Below are 18090 nucleotides of genomic sequence, written 5' to 3' on the forward strand. Positions count from 1 at the left end.
GTCGAAGACTTCGACGTCAAGAACTCAGGTACCTCAGTTGACGTTAACCAGGCGGCGTTCAACGTCGAGAGGCAGGTCTCCCTCGTCGCCAGGTGGGCATACGACGTCGAGGCAGATCACTCCATCGTCTCCACAGCGATCGACATCGAGGCACAGCGCTCTGTCGTCGCACCGGCCATCGACGTCGAGGCACAGCGCTCCGTCGTCGCACCAGCGATCGACGTCGAGACACAATTCGTCGACGCCTCATCACCAGCGTTCAACGTCGAGACACACTTCGTCGCCGCCTCATCACCGGCGTTCGACGTGGAAGCAAGTCGCTCCGTCGGCGTCTCAACGGCGTTCGGCGTCGAGTCACAGGTCTCCGCCAAGGATGGTTCATCAGTCTTCGGCGTCGAGACACCAGTCACCACCTACAGCGGCAAAGCATACATTGACCCAGCATATCTCAACGTCGACGCAGAAGACGCCTGTAAGAAGGGCGTCAAGTTTGACAACTCCATCACCGGCCAACGTCAAAGCAGAGATCTCCAAAGTCGATGTCGAGAAAGGAAGCGGCATTGGCGTTGGAGAGGCTTCTATGTCAAAGGGACCTTCTCCTGTACGCTCGAGCCCACCTTCGAAAAATATGTTTTCTTTAGGGCAACAGTTATCACAGAGTCGCTCCAGATCTCGCTCTAGGTGCCCTTCAAGAGAGGCCTCTCCTCCAGTGAGCCTATCGTCATCTAGCTCAGGCTCTCATGTCTCTCAGCGTGGAGCAACATCAAGTTCCTCGGAGGTGGTAATCTATTCTTCTGACAGTGCAGTGTCAGGACATTCACCAGCATGATCACTGCATAAAGAGGTGAACCCATCTCCTCCAGCACCTTCCCCTGAGAGGAGAGAAAGACAGAAGTCGCCTTCCATCAGGTTGTCACCTAGATGGTACAGGCCATTACATCACTGGGCTCCCGACAAAGATCCAGCAGCTCGGTTAAAACAGCAGGCGGATCGGGATCGACCTCTTTCCAGACCCAGAGAGCGAACGCAAACCCCGGTGCGCTCAAGCAGACGGAGATCCAGGTCAAGGAGCAGGAGAAGAGAACACAGATCTCCTACTTCTTCCTCATCTTCTACTCGCTCACATAGAGACTATTCTCCAGTGGACGATATCTTCGCTTTCCAAGACATTTTTGGCAGAGGGGCACTTAAGCTGGGGATTCCCATGACAGCTCGCCAGACCAAGTCTTCAGTAATTTTGGAAACACTGCATCACAAGACAGTGGCCAAACCTCTGCTTCCCTTGGTTTCGGGTATCATAGAACTAGTTATGGATGTATTCCTCACGCCAGCGACGATAAAATCCGTTCCAGCGAGGATTCTCAAAAAATATCTTTCGCCAGAGGAGGATCCGCTCTTCCTCAGAGCCAACCCTCCCCCAGATTCAGTAATTATTGCAGCGGCGAGAATGACCCATGCCGTGGCCTCTTCTTACACTGTACCACCAGACAAGGAGAGCAAGATGCAAAACTATTGGGGACGAAGGGTATGCAGCACCTCGGTCTCCTTGCTGAAGGTATCCAATGCGGGAGCGCTATTGGGCCGCTATGATAGATCCCTGTGGGATTCCCTACATCGCTTCATTGAGAAGCTCCCTCAAGAGGATCACAGGGATTTTGAAAAAATCCTTACGGAGTGCAGCCAGGTCTCCAATCAGATTATTAGCGCTGCAGCTGACGGAGCTACTCTTTTGGTGCAAGGATATGCTCTCAGGGTATGCACAAGGAGGTCTTCTTGGTTGCGTCTTACCGCCCTAAAGCCAGAAGCTCAGTCCCGTATCATGAACCTACCTTTCTCTGGATCATCTTTATTCGGTTCACACATTGATGAAGAAATGCAGCGTATGAAAACGGAATTGTACACTCTAAAGGCCGTTGGTCTTGAATAGAAAAAAGAATTCCGTAAAAGGTTCCGCCCCTACAATAAGCGATCTTCCCAACAGAGGGTTCAAACCCCTCAGTGGCAGAAGAATCAAGACCAACAAGGGCAGCAAAAATCCCAATACAGAGGCAGGTGCTCCTCAAGAGGCGGAGGAAATCAGCGTCAAGGCAACAATTCCAACAAGACGTAATCCAAACCATGAGTTCTTTCTTCCCCCAGCGCCGTTGACCACTCCAGTGGGGGGAAGCATCGCGTATCATATGGAAGAGTGGCGTGCCATTACAAAAGATCTCTGGGTGTTAGCTACGCTTCAGAATGGTTACTCTCTTGGTTTTCAACATCGACCTCCCTCTATCCATCCAATGCCAACATAGAGTCATCAGTTAAAAGTATTCAAGATACTTCCTGGTCAGGAAAAAGGGTCAGAAAGCAGAGTACAGATCCATTCTGGACTTGCGGACACTCATCTTTGTTAAAAAACAAAAGTTTTGCATGTTGGCGCTTCATCAAATATATCCACATCTCAGGCAGGAGGATTGGATGTGTTCGCTGGACCTACAAGATGCATACTTTCATGTCCCGATAGCTCACAGTCACAGGAGATTCCTCCGGTTCCGGGTGGGGACCTCTCATTACCAGTTCAAAGTCCTCCCATGAAGTCAGCCCCCGAGTGTTCATGAAGTGCATCGCAGTGGTAGCAGGCGCTCTACGCCGCAGGGGTGTCTTCGTGTACCCATATCTGGATGACTGGCTGTTGAAGGGTCCTTCCCCAGACAGTGTAAGGAACCACTTTCTGAGCTGCATTGATCTATGCTACCGGTTGGGTCTACATGTGAATTTCAACAAGTCAACTTCACAGCCGACGCAGAAAACACATTTCCTGGGAGCTCTGCTAGACTCCGAGTCAGAAAAAGTGTTTCCTTCGGAGGAGAGACAGTGTTCCATCACTCAGAAATGCCAACTGGTTCTAAGAAACAAGGATCTGACGGTGCGAAGGATTGCCTCCCTGCTAGGGTCGATGGCATCCTGCATTTTTCTGGTCCCCAATGCCAGACTACGGATGCGTCCTCTCCATCAGGATCTGGAGGACAAGTGGGATCAGCAGTCAGCTCGCTGGGACGACAAGATAACTTTGTCAAACACAGCGCGAGCGTCCATACCTTGGTGGATGAAAAGACGAAATATGCAGGTCGGATTCCGTTCCATCAACCTCCACCTGCACATACGCTAATCACAGATGACTCTCTACAAGGTTGGGGGGCACACATGGGTCATCTCCAGATGCAAGGACTGTGGTCTCCCAAAGAGTGATCCTACCACATCAACATCTTAGAGCTGAGGGCAGTCCATCTAGCTCTCAAAGCTTTCCTGCCCTGGATTCAAGCATCATCAGTGTTAGTACAAACTAACAACACCACTACAATGTACTACTTAAACAAACAGGGAGGAACACGATCATGCACTCTTTCCCTGGAGGCACAAAATCTGTGGCATTGGCTCCTGGCTCGGAATCTGTCAGTCACAGCAGTCCATCTCCCAGGAGAACAGAACGTGAGAGTGGACGCTCTAAGCCGGCATTTCGAAGACAGAGAGGACTGGGTTCTCAACGACGAGGTAGTTGAACACATCTTCCAGTCATGGGGTCGTCCCACCATAGACCTCTTCGCGGACGACGAAAACACCAAATGCCGAGACTTTGCCTCAAGATTCTACCGACCAGGATCGAAAGGGAATGCCCTTTTGATAGACTGGTAAGGTTCATTTGTGTACGCCTTTCCACCCCTTCCGCTGATCCCGAAGGTGGTGAGCAAGCTAGCTCACTTGTACACAAGGATGATCCTCATTGCCCCCGACTGGCCGAGACAGTGGTGGTACCCGGACCTTCTACATCTGTCAGATGGTCCTCATATGAAGCTGCCGTGCAGGCCGGAGCTGTTATCCAAGAAGAACGGGAGGATTCATCATCCCAACCTTCTGTCACTGAACTTGGCAGCATGGCTCCTGAGGTCATACAATATGACCACCTTGGACTGCTGCAGGACTGCATGTCCCTTTTGAAAGAGGCGAGACTTCCTTCCACGAGGCATTCATATCCATGCAAGTGGAAGCGTTCTACATGTGGTGTATGCAGAAAAAATGTCATCCTATCAAGGGTCAGGAAGAGGTCATTCTCCCTTACCTTTTATATCTGGCTAAAGCAGGGTTGAAATTTAACTCCATTAAGGTGCATTTAGTAGCTATAACAGCTTATAGGCGCTCATCTTCCCAACCTTCTTTTTTCCAGTTACAGGCTATGAAAGATTTTCTGCAGGGTTTGAAGAAGGTCTACCCTCCGGTACGTCCTCCGTCGCCCACCCCTGGGAGTTAAACCTGGTGCTATCGAATTTGATGGGTCCTCCTTTCGAACCCATTCATAAAGCAACCTTGCAGCATGTTTCTTGGAAAGCTGCTTTTTTGGTAGCGATCACGTCAGCTTGCAGGGTGAGCGAGATTCAAGCTCTTTGTTCCAAAGAGCCATATACAGTGTTCCATTTAAATAGAGTGGTGTTGAGGACACATCCCTCTTTTCTGCCTAAGGTGGTGTCAGATTTCCATGTGAACAAGAAAATTTCTCTACCCACCTTTTTTCCCAATCCCTCCACTCCAGCTGAGAGGGCCTTGCATTCTTTGGACCTGAAAAGGGTTTTGAAATTCTATCTAGACCGGTCCAAATCTATAAGAAAATCTGATCAACTGTTTGTCAACTATGGATCGATCAGATCTGGTTGTGCAGCTTCGAAATGTTCCATCTCCAGGTGGATAGTTTCATGTATCAAACTTTCTTACCAGTTGGCACAGAGAACCCTGGGGTTTTCTCCCAAAGCGCATTCCACCAGAGGAAAAGCGGCTACTACAGCTTTTCTTCATAATGTGCCCATGTCTGAGATCTGTAAGGCGGCGACCTGGAGGTCCGTCTATACATTTACCAGACACTACTGTCTAGATTCAGACACTAGAGCAGATACCCAAGTAAGCCAGGCCTCCTTGCGGAATCTTTTTAACAGCTGATTTTAGGCTATTACACTCTTAGGTTGGGTCATGTGTTTCTCATTTACCTGCAGGTGGTTGATGGGATTGCTATTCTATTCAGTGCTTATGACTATTGATGAGGATCCCCTGGAAGAGAAGGATAAGTTACTTACCTGTAATCCTAGTTCTCTTTCAGGGGTATCCTCATCAAAGTCATAAGCAACCCACACGCCTCCCCAGGAAATGAGATGATGTCAGAGTACTTATAGTTTTGTTGTCGAACCCTGACTTTAGGGTTATGCAAAGAACAACTGACCTAACTGTCACCCCGAGGCATGATGGGAAGCCAGAGGTAATGGCTACCTCAAAGGCACGGTGCCAGTTTTTGTTGAAAATTCTTTCATTTTCTATGCTATTGTTTTACAATGTGGGCTAACAATGTCTAGTTTATTTGCAATTTTCATGATATATGAGTGTTTTGCTCATAAAAACACAGAGTTCAAGTGCTATTTGACTTAATGTGTGTTTTTATATGCTTGCAAATAGTCTTTTTATGGGTAATTACATTGTTTAGCCTCAGTTTTGGGGCTGCAATGGTGTGAGAAAAAATGATATATGTACATACATAAGCCGGTCAAATTTCTCACAAGTACCATTGCGGCTGCAGCTGCGATTAAAGACGCACTCACCTGGTTCTTGAATAAATTTGTTTATTCAAAATAAGGGGCGATAGCCATGCCCAACGCGTTTCGGTTCTCCACTCGAACCTTGCTCACGGGATATTGTATTACAAATTCAAAACAGGCGTCATCTATTTCTACTGTTAGCAGATATTTCCTGTTTACTGTTTGCATTTAATAAACAAATTTATTCTAGAACTCGAGTTTGTGCATCTTCAATCGCCGCTGCAGCCGCAACGATACTTGTGAGATATATATATGTTAAAACTTGCCCTTTCCTGAAGTAAGGCGAAGATGTACAACTGAATGTGCTCTGGGATCCCCGTACAAGGGAAAGACTATTCAGTGCTGTTGATTCAATGGAGATTCCCTGAAGGAGAACTAAGATTACAGGTAAGAAACCTTTCCTTTTTACCGTGTCGGCAGTGTAGTAAAATCGCAAAACCATAACGAATTGACAGTATACTTTAAACAGCAGTAGGGTGACTGCATGCTTTCCCCATAAAACCAAGGCATGAAAACTTGGAACAGAAAAGGAAAGAGAAATTGCTCTTTCCAAAAGTAGATTAACAAAAAAAACCTATTTTTTTTTCAATTCTGAATTATCTTGACTTTAAAGTACAAGTTCCAAAACCTTATTTTACATAGGGAAAATAAAAATGAAATGCATAGGGCCTGATTTAGATATGGATAGACTGGTTATTCTGAAATAATGGGGACGAATATCCCGTCCATTAAAATCTAAATTCCATAGGATATTATGGGATTTAGATTTTGGCAGACGGGATATCCGTCCCGGTTGTGACACAGTAACCGGTCTGCCGATATCTGAATCAGGTCCATAGGTTGCTAGAGGTAGCAAAGAAAAGAAAAGAATCTGCCACTCTTTGCAAAGATTTATATTCCAAACAACGCACCATCGAGCGAAAGTTCAGCAAACATCTCTGAACATATGGGTTCCCTCATCTTTGCAGAGGTCGGATGACCAAGTTCAGAAGGCGCTCCCCATGCGCTAGTGTCGGTCAGTCAATCCTAATCCCCAATCCACCCGGCTTCAGGACCAAGTTCAGAAGGCGCTCCCCATGCGCTAGTGTCGGTCAGTCAATCCTAATCCCCAATCCACCCGGCTTCAGGACCAAGTTCAGAAGGCGCTCCCCATGCGCTAGTGTCGGTCAGTCAGTCCTAATCCCCAATCCACCCGGCTTCAGGACCAAGTTCAGAAGGCGCTCCCCATGCGCTAGTGTCGGTCAGTCAATCCTAATCCCCAATCCACCCGGCTTCAGGACCAAGTTCAGAAGGTGCTCCCCATGCGCTAGTGTCGGTCAGTCAGTCCTAATCCCCAATCCACCCGGCTTCAGGACCAAGTTCAGAAGGCGCTCCCCATGCGCTAGTGTCGGTCAGTCAATCCTAATCCCCAATCCACCCGGCTTCAGGACCAAGTTCAGAAGGCGCTCCCCATGCGCTAGTGTCGGTCAGTCAGTCCTAATCCCCAATCCACCCGGCTTCAGGACCAAGTTCAGAAGGCGCTCCCCATGCGCTAGTGTCGGTCAGTCAATCCTAATCCCCAATCCACCCGGCTTCAGGACCAAGTTCAGAAGGCGCTCCCCATGCGCTAGTGTCGGTCAGTCAATCCTAATCCCCAATCCACCAGGCTTCAGGACCAAGTTCAGAAGGCGCTCCCCATGCGCTAGTGTCGGTCAGTCAGTCCTAATCCCCAATCCACCCGGCTTCAGGACCAAGTTCAGAAGGCGCTCCCCATGCGCTAGTGTCGGTCAGTCAATCCTAATCCCCAATCCACCCGGCTTCAGGACCAAGTTCAAAAGGTGCTCCCCATGCGCTAGTGTCGGTCAGTCAGTCCTAATCCCCAATCCACCCGGCTTCAGGACCAAGTTCAGAAGGCGCTCCCCATGCGCTAGTGTCGGTCAGTCAATCCTAATCCCCAATCCACCCGGCTTCAGGACCAAGTTCAGAAGGCGCTCCCCATGCGCTAGTGTTGGTCAGTCAGTCCTAATCCCCAATCCACCCGGCTTCAGGACCAAGTTCAGAAGGCGCTCCCCATGCGCTAGTGTCGGTCAGTCAATCCTAATCCCCAATCCACCCGGCTTCAGGACCAAGTTCAGAGTTTCCCTGGTTTGCTCCAAGTTTCGTTCTGAGACTTTTATTCCATGCTGAGATTCTTAAGACAGCACAGGGTTCAGAATGAAGTCCCTCCACCCCCCCAGGGGTGGGAAGAGCTGAGACACCCCCAAGTGTCTCTCAGAAAACTTCCAAAGCCATTATTATTGAACCTCGACGCTCTTAATGTTGAAAGGTCCGCGCGACAGGGTGTGAGGTCTTGTTTTGATCTCTTCCCATACATAGGACTGGAACAAAATAATCTCAGTCACTTATGGAATAGCTCATGTATTCTTAATCCTAAAGTCTTTTCAAACATCTGAACGACCTTTGACCTTTCCACACTCCATCCTCGATGGAACATGTTTCCCTTTACAAAGTGGAGACTGAGTTGCAAGCAGGCAAAGAGGGTGAAACTGACGGAGGTCATAGCCTCCCCCTGCCAGCTTCTCCGTTCCCTTTGAGCTCCTAAAGAGCCGCTTCTCTTGCTCTCTCCAGGTTCATCCATTGGTAGGATTCCCCATGGGTGCGGCTCAATGGGCACACGGCTAAGGAAGGAGCCACAGCCTTTACTTTTTCTCTTAAAGAGGGATTGTTGTTTCTATAATACATGTCTGCCACTTTTCCAGTTTGACCAAGAAGTATTTCCAGATTTCAAAACATGTCTTCATCCAGGGTCTTTCAACACATTTAGGACCTTTGGTATTTAGAAGGATAATCTCTGATGAGGAAAGTGTTGTTATGATTGAGTGGTGTCCTCAAAGTCACAAGAATGATATGCTTTTCTACATTCTTCTGAGGGCTTGATAGGGATACATGACGACTTTTGACTGGGCATTTATTGCTGTGTTTATTTGTAAAAGTGTCTGCTCTCTGGCTTGCTTTGCCTTTTTCATCTCTTCTTTCTTTCTCTTCCTCCATCCTTCCTCACTCAACCGCTTTCATAAATCAAAACAAATGAAAGAGTGAAGCCGCCTCTTTCTAGCAGAAAAGTAGATGTGTCTTAAGATGGGTTAAATACCTGTTTTGAAAACAATGTGTAGATTTCTAACAAATCAGTTGCTAGCACTGACCTTTCAGTTGTTAAAGGCTAGTAGCAGGAGATGGTATTTCTACCAAACACACAGACAGTTCATTTATACCTCACTATAGTATCTCTTCTGCTTGTGAAACATATACTTATTTATGTCTTTATTTGCAGAGAATAATAAAGCTTGAGCATGAGCTATCGGGGTATCAGAGCGCTGTACATAAAGCAGGCAGGCCAGACATACAAGAGAAAAAAAAGCAGGGAGAAAAGTGCAGGGGGCAATGCATACATAAAAACAGGCACAGAAAAACACAGCGGCTTGATAGTTATGATCCAACGGCGTCCACATGTGAATGGTCAAGCACAATTATTAGGTATAACTAGTGGAGGAGTCCATTCAGCAGAAGCTTTTCTTTTGAAGAATAAAGAGGAGGAGTTTGCCCTCATTTCTGGTGATCGAGCGGTCCATATTCTTGGGGCAAGACTGGAGAAGGAATGGTTGTAAGTCTCTTTTTATTGAACTTCTTTAGTTTCAGCTGTAGGGAGTTAGAGCTTCTTAAGGAGCGACTGCCCCCAGACAGTTCAACTTGTTTGTCAAGGTAGACAGGTGTGTTGTAGTGACGGGCCTTATGAGTCGGGCAAGCTGTCGTCAAATGGATTCTAGCTTCAAGCGGGAGCCATTTTAAGCAGTTGACGTTTGGTGTAATGCAGTCGAATCTCCTGGACCAGTGATGAGCCTAGCCGCTGAGTTCAATGTGGCCCGAAGAGGGGCCAGCCTGACTTTGGGTAGGCCTGCCAATGTAGCGATTCTGTGATCTAATATACAATTCCCAAATAGTGGCTAAAACAGAGCAGCCACTGGTATGTTTAAGGCTGATTCACAGAGGTCAGGGCCATCGATAGGATCTCAAGGCTACAATAGAATGGAATGCATACAGGAACTAAACACTTTACAGGGTTGTTCAGATCAAGGTGAAAATAAGAGTGCCAAAACACCCTGAACACCCTGGCAAAATTAAGTGCTGTAAATAACCCTTTAAAGAATAGATAAAAAGAGCCAAAATTTGAGCTGTCTTTGAAATTGCACTGGACTCAAGATAGGATTAAGGTGAAGGAGCAAAGTGTGTTGCTCGACGGCGAAAGACGTGAGAGGACATAGCTGCCTTTACTGAACCTACAAAGTGTTGTTCAGATGTAGAGAACAACTAGACTGGTACATAGTCCGATAAATCGAGGTATTGGCCAATATAATATTCAGTGCCTGATAAATTCTATTTTGGAATCAGTTGCCACAATAAAAGAAGCTGTGCATATGTCTGAGCAGGCATTAAATGGCAAACGTGTAGCTATCTCTGAAGAACCTCCTGACGACTATGCTCCTCTTCGGTCAGTGTGATGCTCTTACAGCAAAGTCCTAGTTGGCGTGTAAGTACAGGAAGAAGGGTCCCAGCATAGGTCAACATATACCCGCCTCAAATGTGGAGATATGTTGGCTTCTCAAAGATGAGCTCCAGTGCCATTAGAAAACTTATTTCAATTTAAAAATAAACCAGGCTGCCTACTGCCTTTAGTTATCACGTGCTCTGCTAATGGACAAGAGGTCTTTTTAAAGACGGTTGCACCCAATTTCTTGAGTTTTCATTATATACAAGCTCAATCCACAGTGCCTGCGATTGGCCTCCCTCCCCTCCCAATAAACGCTCTCATGATAAACGGATCTTAGTCCTCTTCTGAGGTTTTCTACCCTTCTTTTTGCCTTCCGATTTTCTATTCTTTTCTACCCCTTGCTTCTTCCTCTTCTCCTTGTTTGCCTCATGCCCCTTGCCATCTTTCCTTCTCTGTCTTGCATCTGAGGACTGATGGCAGACTTCCTTCTTCTCCGTCCATCTGCTGATGTTCATAGCTCCTACAGCACTCACCTGCCTGCAGGGAGTTTGGAACATGAGAAAACAAGACCATAGAAAGACAGATGGGTTTCAACAGGTGTAATAAGAGAGTGAGCTTGAAGGGAGGTTGGGAAAAGATGAGAGGAAGCACAGAGACATGGAACGGAGTGCAAAGAGGCAAGGTGTGATGGAAAGGAGCAGAGAGAGACAGAGATCACAGAGGGACAAGATGTACAAAGATGGGACGGGGCAAATAGGAGCAGCCCATAGAAGCAGAGAAAGCGCGGTGAGCAAAAGAGTGCAGAATGGAGGGGTAGAGAGACCGAAAGGTCTGTAATAGCTGTTGGTGTATTTGACACTAGATTCTCTTCTAGTGTCTTGAGCTCAGGAGTCAAAGCCTTAGGGATGTGGATTCAGTAGGCGTAATGGTGCCATCACCTGAGGAGTCGACCGTCTGCTAGGTGGCTGTTGTCTACTATATTACCATACTGCGGATTTCATGTTGTCATGTACTGGGCATCTGCAATCTTTCGTAAGAAGTCACAAGCTCCACTGTTTGCAGCCAGCGCCCTTAGCCTAGGAATCCCAGCTTCCGTTAGTTGGCACAGTGCCCTTCAATGAGGAGTTGGTGGTAGTATGATTAATTATTGCACTTGCAAGACTGATCGTAGAAAGGAATCATTGCATTAAATAGTGGATGTCACTTCCCCTAGTGGTGGAATTGGAAAACTGCCTAACTTCCCAAAGCTGGTAACACAAAGTCTTCTCATTCATGCCATGAATCAATCAATCAATCTATCAGTATTCGTAGAGTGCAGCGAGTCACCCGCAAGGGTATCCAGGCGTTAGGTTGCTGGGTTCATCAAAAAAACAGGTCTTGATTCTCTTCCTGAATGGGGTTAGAAAGGGTGCTGACCGGAGGTGGGAGTGGGCGGCCATTTCAGGACTTGGCAGTGAGGTAGGAGAAGGAACGGCCTCCACTGAAGCTTCAGTGGATGTGAGGTGTCAGTACGAGGGAGGCAGAGTGAAGGTCTCTGGAGGGTTGGTGGAAGTTCAGGCGGTGGTTGATGTATGGTCTTTGGTCGTGGTGTGCTTTGTAGACTTGTATCAGCATCTTGAATTGGCATCTTTTTGGGATGGGGGGGGGGGCAATGGAGGTTCCTGCAGTAGGCGGTGATATGGGTCCATTTAGGCAGGGTGAGGATGAGCCTAGCCACTGAGTTATGTTTAGTTTGGAGCTTCTTCATGAGTTGAGTGATGGTACCTGCGTACAGTGTGTTGCAGTAGTAGAGTCAGCTCGTGACTACGGCTTGAGTGACGGTTTTCCTATTGCCGATGGGGAGCCATTTGTAGATCCTTCAGAGCATGCGGAGTGTGTAGAAGCAGGCGGCGGAGACTTTGTTAATCTGTCGTTTCATGGTGAGTTTGCTGCCCAGGATGATGCCAAAGTTGCGGCTTTGGTATGTTGGCGTGGGAGAAGGTCCAAGTTCGGCTGGCCACCATGTGTCGGTCCACGGGATATGTTGTTCCCAAAGATCAGCACTTCAGTTTTGTCAGCGTTGAGCTTTAGACAGTTGGTCTTCATCCAATCGGTTATATTTGTCATGCAGTTGTGGAAGTTTGTTCTTGTGGTGGAGGGGTCTACTGAGAGTGAGAGGAAAAGTTGGGTATCATTGACGTAAATGTAGTGTATTTTGTAAAGCGCACAGCTGCCCCAACGGGGCGTCCCGGCGCTGTATAACACTGTGGAACCTTTCCTGGCTCTCCCTGTGAGATGCCCCTCCTGAACACCCCCAAGGTGAAGCCAGGCGTCCCAGTGTTGTAGGGGCTGTTGTGGAGATTAAGCAAGCTATTGCCCAGAGTTGCAGCGTGGGACCCATGATTAGAGTAGGCGCCGAGGCGAGAATTATCGAGTCCGCGGACATTGAGCGCAAGACCCTACCGCGTCGGGATTTGAACCCTGGTCCCGGGCCTGATCTCTGCTTCAGAGTCTGCCCCTCTAACCAGTGAGCCACACTTCTCCACTAGACGTAGGATATGATGTTGAGGTTATGAGTTCTGATGATGTCGGCCAGGGGCGTCATGTGCGTGTTGAAGAGGGTGGGACTGAGAGATGAACCTTGAGGGAGGCCACAGATTGTGCTCCTTGGTTCCGAGGCAAAGGGTGGCAAGCGGATTCCACACCAATATATCTATAATTCATTCCCCCTCTTTCACTATTCGGCTAAGCAGTTGTGTCTTTAGCAATGTATGGATTTGGCTGCTTGCAGGGGGATCCGGGATTAGGAAAGAGTCTACAAATAAGAGTCACCATGAAGGTAACTTTAGCTCAATCTCGGGTCTTCCCTTTTCCCTTCCACTTGGGAGATTTACGGTAAGATTATTGAAGAAAGAAGAGGATAAAGCCACGTCTTTGACTGCAGTTAACATCCATATATGCAGTAATTGGGGTTCTTACAGAGTTTATCTGTCTGAAAACCTCTGGCTCCGAGGAGAAAGAAGGCTTTGGTGTGCTTCTGAGGTGGCCACAGGAGTGTGATGCCCTTGTTCTCCAACGCAGTAAGTGTCTCAGATTGGGCATTCCGTGGAGAGGGTATATATCCTCTTGCTCATTGGTATTTGTGTCGCTGTCAATATATGGATCTGTATCTGGTTCAACCACCGTGGCTTATTGATTTGAGGTGGTTTATAAATCATATTGGAGATTTGAAAGCATTGCCAGAAACACTGGAACTTGGGCAAGGGCTGCCAGTGGAATAAGTGTCTGGGGTACTGTTGTGGTTTGTGTACGGGAGCCGGAATGTCCTCAACATCGGACCCGAATGCCTCAACACACGACTGTCCTTCTACACCCCCTCCCGCCAGCTACGATCCTCCAACCAAGCCCTTGCCACTGTACCTTGCATCAACAAAACCACCATGGGAGGTAGATCCTTCTCCTACCTGGCAGCTAAAACCTGGAACTCACTTCCCACTCACCTTCGCCTCACTCAGAACCACCTAGCATTCAGAAAGCAACTTAAAACTTGGATATTTGACAAATAATTTCCCACCCTTCTTCAAGCGCCTTGAGACCCTCTGGGTAGGTAGCGCGCTATACAAATTTTTGACTTGACTTGACTTGGTGAGGGACCACAGCTATTCTGTGCAGCGCTTCAGGTGTCAGATTTAATTCACTGGTCTTTAGTTCGATGTCCAAGAAGGGGTGCCAATACCAGAAAGGAAGATGAATCCACTGCTTGACTCAAACATGATCTTCACTGATGGACTGACCTTTCTTTAGAGCGCCCACATTTGTGCCTGGCGTATTCTCCGGCATTCTTTATAGATTTGTCCTTTCTGGACAAAGAAACAACTAAAGGAGTCCCCTTTACTGTGGGGGTCAGGCGAAGGTGGACCACTCACTGACCTGGTGGCCTCCTCCTCTTCAAGTACATTCTGCACTGATTAACGTGTGACCTGATGACTGATAATGAGTAGTCCTGAGTAGGATATGCGTTTTAAGACGGTCCTAGCCTGAACGGTGCCCACAGGAGGAGGCGTGCGTTACTTTCCAGTCCAACTACTGAGGTTACAAGTGCAGATCAAACTTGCCTGAAACGTGGCCAGGGGAAGAAAAGCATTTACCTTTTCGGTGAGGCATATCTGTGCCACCATGCCCATGCAGAAAGATGAACAGGATCACACAGTGACTAAACCCATCGCATTCTGGCTTCGACTCATTCCAATGGTGCAACGGAGTCTCTCAAGCAACTGAAGGTATGGTCCCTGAAAGGCACAAAATATGCCTGTCACCTGGATCTAGCTTGTACCAAGGAGAAGATGAATGTACCTCCTGCTCTTACTCTCTTGGGCTACTAGAAAGGGCCACCTGTGGCCACCCACAGGACCAGGATGGTCCTTGGAGCAGGTGCCTCTCTTCCTGGCTGATTTTACTTATTACAAATGCGATTTAGGGTCCTCCTGACTGTGCACGCCCTCTAGTCATCAGTAGATTGACCTCATTGCAGCGTTTCCACACAAGGCACTGCATCCTCCGATTAATTGTCCCCCTGTCGAGACTAGTAGCAAGAACACATTTCAGCATTTGGCTTTTATACTCCGTGTATAGCATGTGTTGTCTGAGTTGAAGATGGGTAAAAGGGAAATAACAAAACAAAATCTAAAAAAGAGATAAGGGAGGGACCTTATGGCTGAGCGTGGCGAAGCAGATACTAGTCCACACCTATCGGTGGGAAACTGAACCCCTATTGGTGGAAAATTGGGAACCCCTATTGGTGGAAAATTGGGAACTGACCCCTATTGGTGGAAAATTAGGAACTGGATCCTCATTGGGGGAGGGGGGGGGACTGTAAACTGGACCCCTATTGGTGGAAAATTTGAAACTGGACCCCTATTGGTGATAAATTAGGAACTGGACACTTATTGGAGGGGGGAACTGGGAACTGGACTCCTATTGGTGAAAATCTGAGCTATGATGAAACTGCAAACTGGCAAGTGACAGAGACACTGCCACTCACTGAGCTAGGCCACATACTAGCTTCACTTGCAAGGACAGTGCATGGATTTGTAGTAACAGCTTTAAGATGCCGATTGCAGTCCTGTCGCTAAGAAGTCGTGTTACCAGAGGCTGGTACTAGCAGAGAGCCTGAACATTGTGTCGGGTCCAGGGGTCACTGCATCAGGCACTTGTAAATAGTTCCCGTGAATGGGGGCTCAGGTGGTTGGCAGTACTGTCTGTAGCTGAGGATGCCACTGCATCAGGTAGTTGGCAGCTTGCCCTCAGCTGAGTGATGTTATGGCAGCAGTTCCCAGAGCAGCACCTGTAAGCTTGCATCTTCTAGTCTGAAGTAGTCAGAAGTCTCACCTCTCATTTTGCCTTGTGTTTTCTCTTTTCTTTCCTCTGTCTCTCTCAAATCCATTTCCTCCTTTTCCCTTTGTTCGACTAACCGCTCTGTGTCTTGGTCTATGTGGTTTGTTGGAATGTCTGTGTCCTCCATCTCCCTTGTCTCTTGTCCAATGTTGTCTCTTTGTCTCTTCAACATGTGTCTTTTGGCAGTTTGTCTTACTTTACTTTTTGATATCTCACCCTTCTTCTCTCTGTCTCTCACGTTTTCTCTTTTTCCTTTTCCTCTTTCCCTTTCTTCATTCTTTCTCTATATCTCACTGCCCATGTACCGTGTTCATATGGCCTTTCCTCTCCCCTCTGTCGTTCTCCCTACCTTTTGTTGTCTCTTGCGGGCTCATTTCTGTCTTTCTCACTTTCACTCTTCATCTCTTTTCCATTCCCCTCTTCTCTTGTTCTCTTGTGCTCTCTTGGGCTTTCTGTCTGTCTGTTGCAACCCTCTTTGTCTCACTCCCATTGTACATGTCTTCCTTCCATTTCTCCGTCCCTATTCCCTCATCCCACTGTGTTCTGCCCCTCGCTCTGCTCACCTTCCCTCTTATGCCGCCTCGCTGTGCAGAACTGGCCTTTTCACACCAGACCTCGCTTTTGAAGCTACTGTGAAAAAGCAGATTGAAAAGCTGAAGGTGCCAACTCTGAAGTGTGTGGATCTGGTAGTGAATGAGCTCACGTCCACCATCAGAAAGTGTAGTGAAAAGGTAAAAAAACCGAATTGGGACACCCTTGTACTCTGCATATAGTACTAACTCACACCTATCATCACACAGTGTGACACCAATGAACCTTTCAGTACAGAGAGATACAGAGCTTAGGTTGGCCATCAGCAGGTGTAGTGACAAAGTGCAAAATACCCAGGGGCAACCTTACCCTCCTACTCAGTACAGAAAGAGAATGTAAGACAGATGAAAGAAACATGCTGGCGCACCTTTCGTGTTATTCCCCGGTCAGAAAGCAGGAACTATAAAGAGAACAAGCTACCTTCAGAAAGTGTTGTGAAAAAGAAAAGAGCGACCCTGCAGAACCTACACCTCACAGGTAGCAGAGGGAAAGAGAGAAAGTGGAGTAAAAGATGAAAACAAATGCACAGGGACACATCTGGCAACACACACCAGGTACAGAGAGCGAGAGCGAGAGACTGCAGCTACCACCGGTATGTGTAGCTATAAGGTCGCAAAAGACTCGGAGGCTTTCCTATATCTTATGGTCCGTACAGAGAAACTGAGAGCCCACGTCATCCATCAGAAAATACATAGAAAAGGTCAAAGAAAATATCCTAGGACAACCCTCAACATCAGTCTGGGTAGAGGGAGATGGAGAGAACTCACGTCTCCCATCAAAAGTAGAGAAAAGGGTAAAAAAACACAATACCTTGGGGCAAACTTCAGACCTTAGTCTAGGTGGAGAGAGAAAGCTCATCTACCATCATAAAGTGTCGTAAAACTGTAAAAATAATCTTGTGGGACATGCCTATGCATCACACACCTTCTGTAGAAAGAGAGCGAGCGCGAGAGTGCTTAAGCATATTGTCCGACAGTCTAGTGAAAAGGAAAAGAAGTGACAATGAGAACATGTAACCTAGCACAGACTACACACGGTGTGGGGGTGCCATCCACACATCATTACAGAGTGCTCCCTCATTCTTGAAGGACAGACTGGGTGGGGGTAAGAGGTACATACCTGGATTTCAGCTCTCACCCTTACATGCGAGAGAGCTTCCGAGAATATTACCTGTTTGAGGTTTGCCGTTAGCTGAGAGCACAAGCAGGAGAGGTACAACTACTGAGGAGCTGGAAGGATCCTATAAAGAAATGGGAGCAAACTAAACCTGTCCAATTAAAGGCATATATATGGGATTATGGCTCTGCAGGAGTCTGCATCACCCTGCTTGGAAGGTGGGACTCCAGAGGACCTCCAAGGCATGGAAGGTCCGCTGAGGTGCAGGACACCACTGCACCCCCCACTTAACCACCAGTAGAGCAGGCACGCATGGAAGCCTTATGAAGCGCAACTGCGGGGCCCAAAATGACCGATTCAAAGAACACACTGTAGGAAAGGATATGAGCATTGCAGAAGAAAGCCGTAGACAAGAAGCCAAGAAGGTAGACCTTTGTAAACTCAATGATCTACTGTCCCTTGAGCAAGGGACAGTGGACCATTGACAGTGGACAAGTTCAAAAGCTGTGGGAAACCAAGGAGCTAGTAAATAAATAAAGGAATATTTTACTTACTGCAGAGAAGGATCGTGAAGCGTCCCTGCAGGAGAAAGCTGGTATCCGCGCCCTGCAGCAGTGGTACAACCAAGAGGAATCCGCATGGCGAGCAGAGTCCAGGAACCCTTAGTGGGATAGGACTAGAGTTTGTATTCTCCACCTCAGCCAGTCCCAGAAATAAGGGTCAAGTGGAAGTGCAAAAAGTACCTGTTCGAGAGAGGATGAAGGAAGCCCTTCATCTGCTGAGGGTTTGTGATCCCTGGAAACCAGAGGACCTACAAGGAATTTCCAATAAAAATTTCCAAAAGGACAAATAATTATCGGGGACAATGAA

General features: G+C 47.6%; 1 protein-coding gene across 12 annotated transcripts in view; it reads left to right on the forward strand.

Moving 5' to 3' along the window:
• The window catches only part of DNM1 (dynamin 1), a 730607-nt gene that overhangs the window by 437039 nt on the left and 275478 nt on the right, over positions 1–18090 (forward strand). For 3 of the 12 annotated variants that reach the window (XM_086924902.1, XM_086924905.1, XM_086924912.1), the window contains exon 10: positions 16106–16244. The exons of the other annotated variants lie outside the window; for them this stretch is intronic. In XM_086924902.1, the coding sequence (XP_086781028.1) occupies positions 16106–16244 (139 nt within the window). The remainder of the gene's footprint in view (positions 1–16105; positions 16245–18090) is intronic. 12 annotated transcript variants of the gene reach the window in all.

This window comes from Lissotriton vulgaris, chromosome 5 (genome assembly GCF_964263255.1).
Source record: "Lissotriton vulgaris chromosome 5, aLisVul1.2, whole genome shotgun sequence".
Classification (NCBI taxonomy): domain Eukaryota; kingdom Metazoa; phylum Chordata; class Amphibia; order Caudata; family Salamandridae; genus Lissotriton; species Lissotriton vulgaris.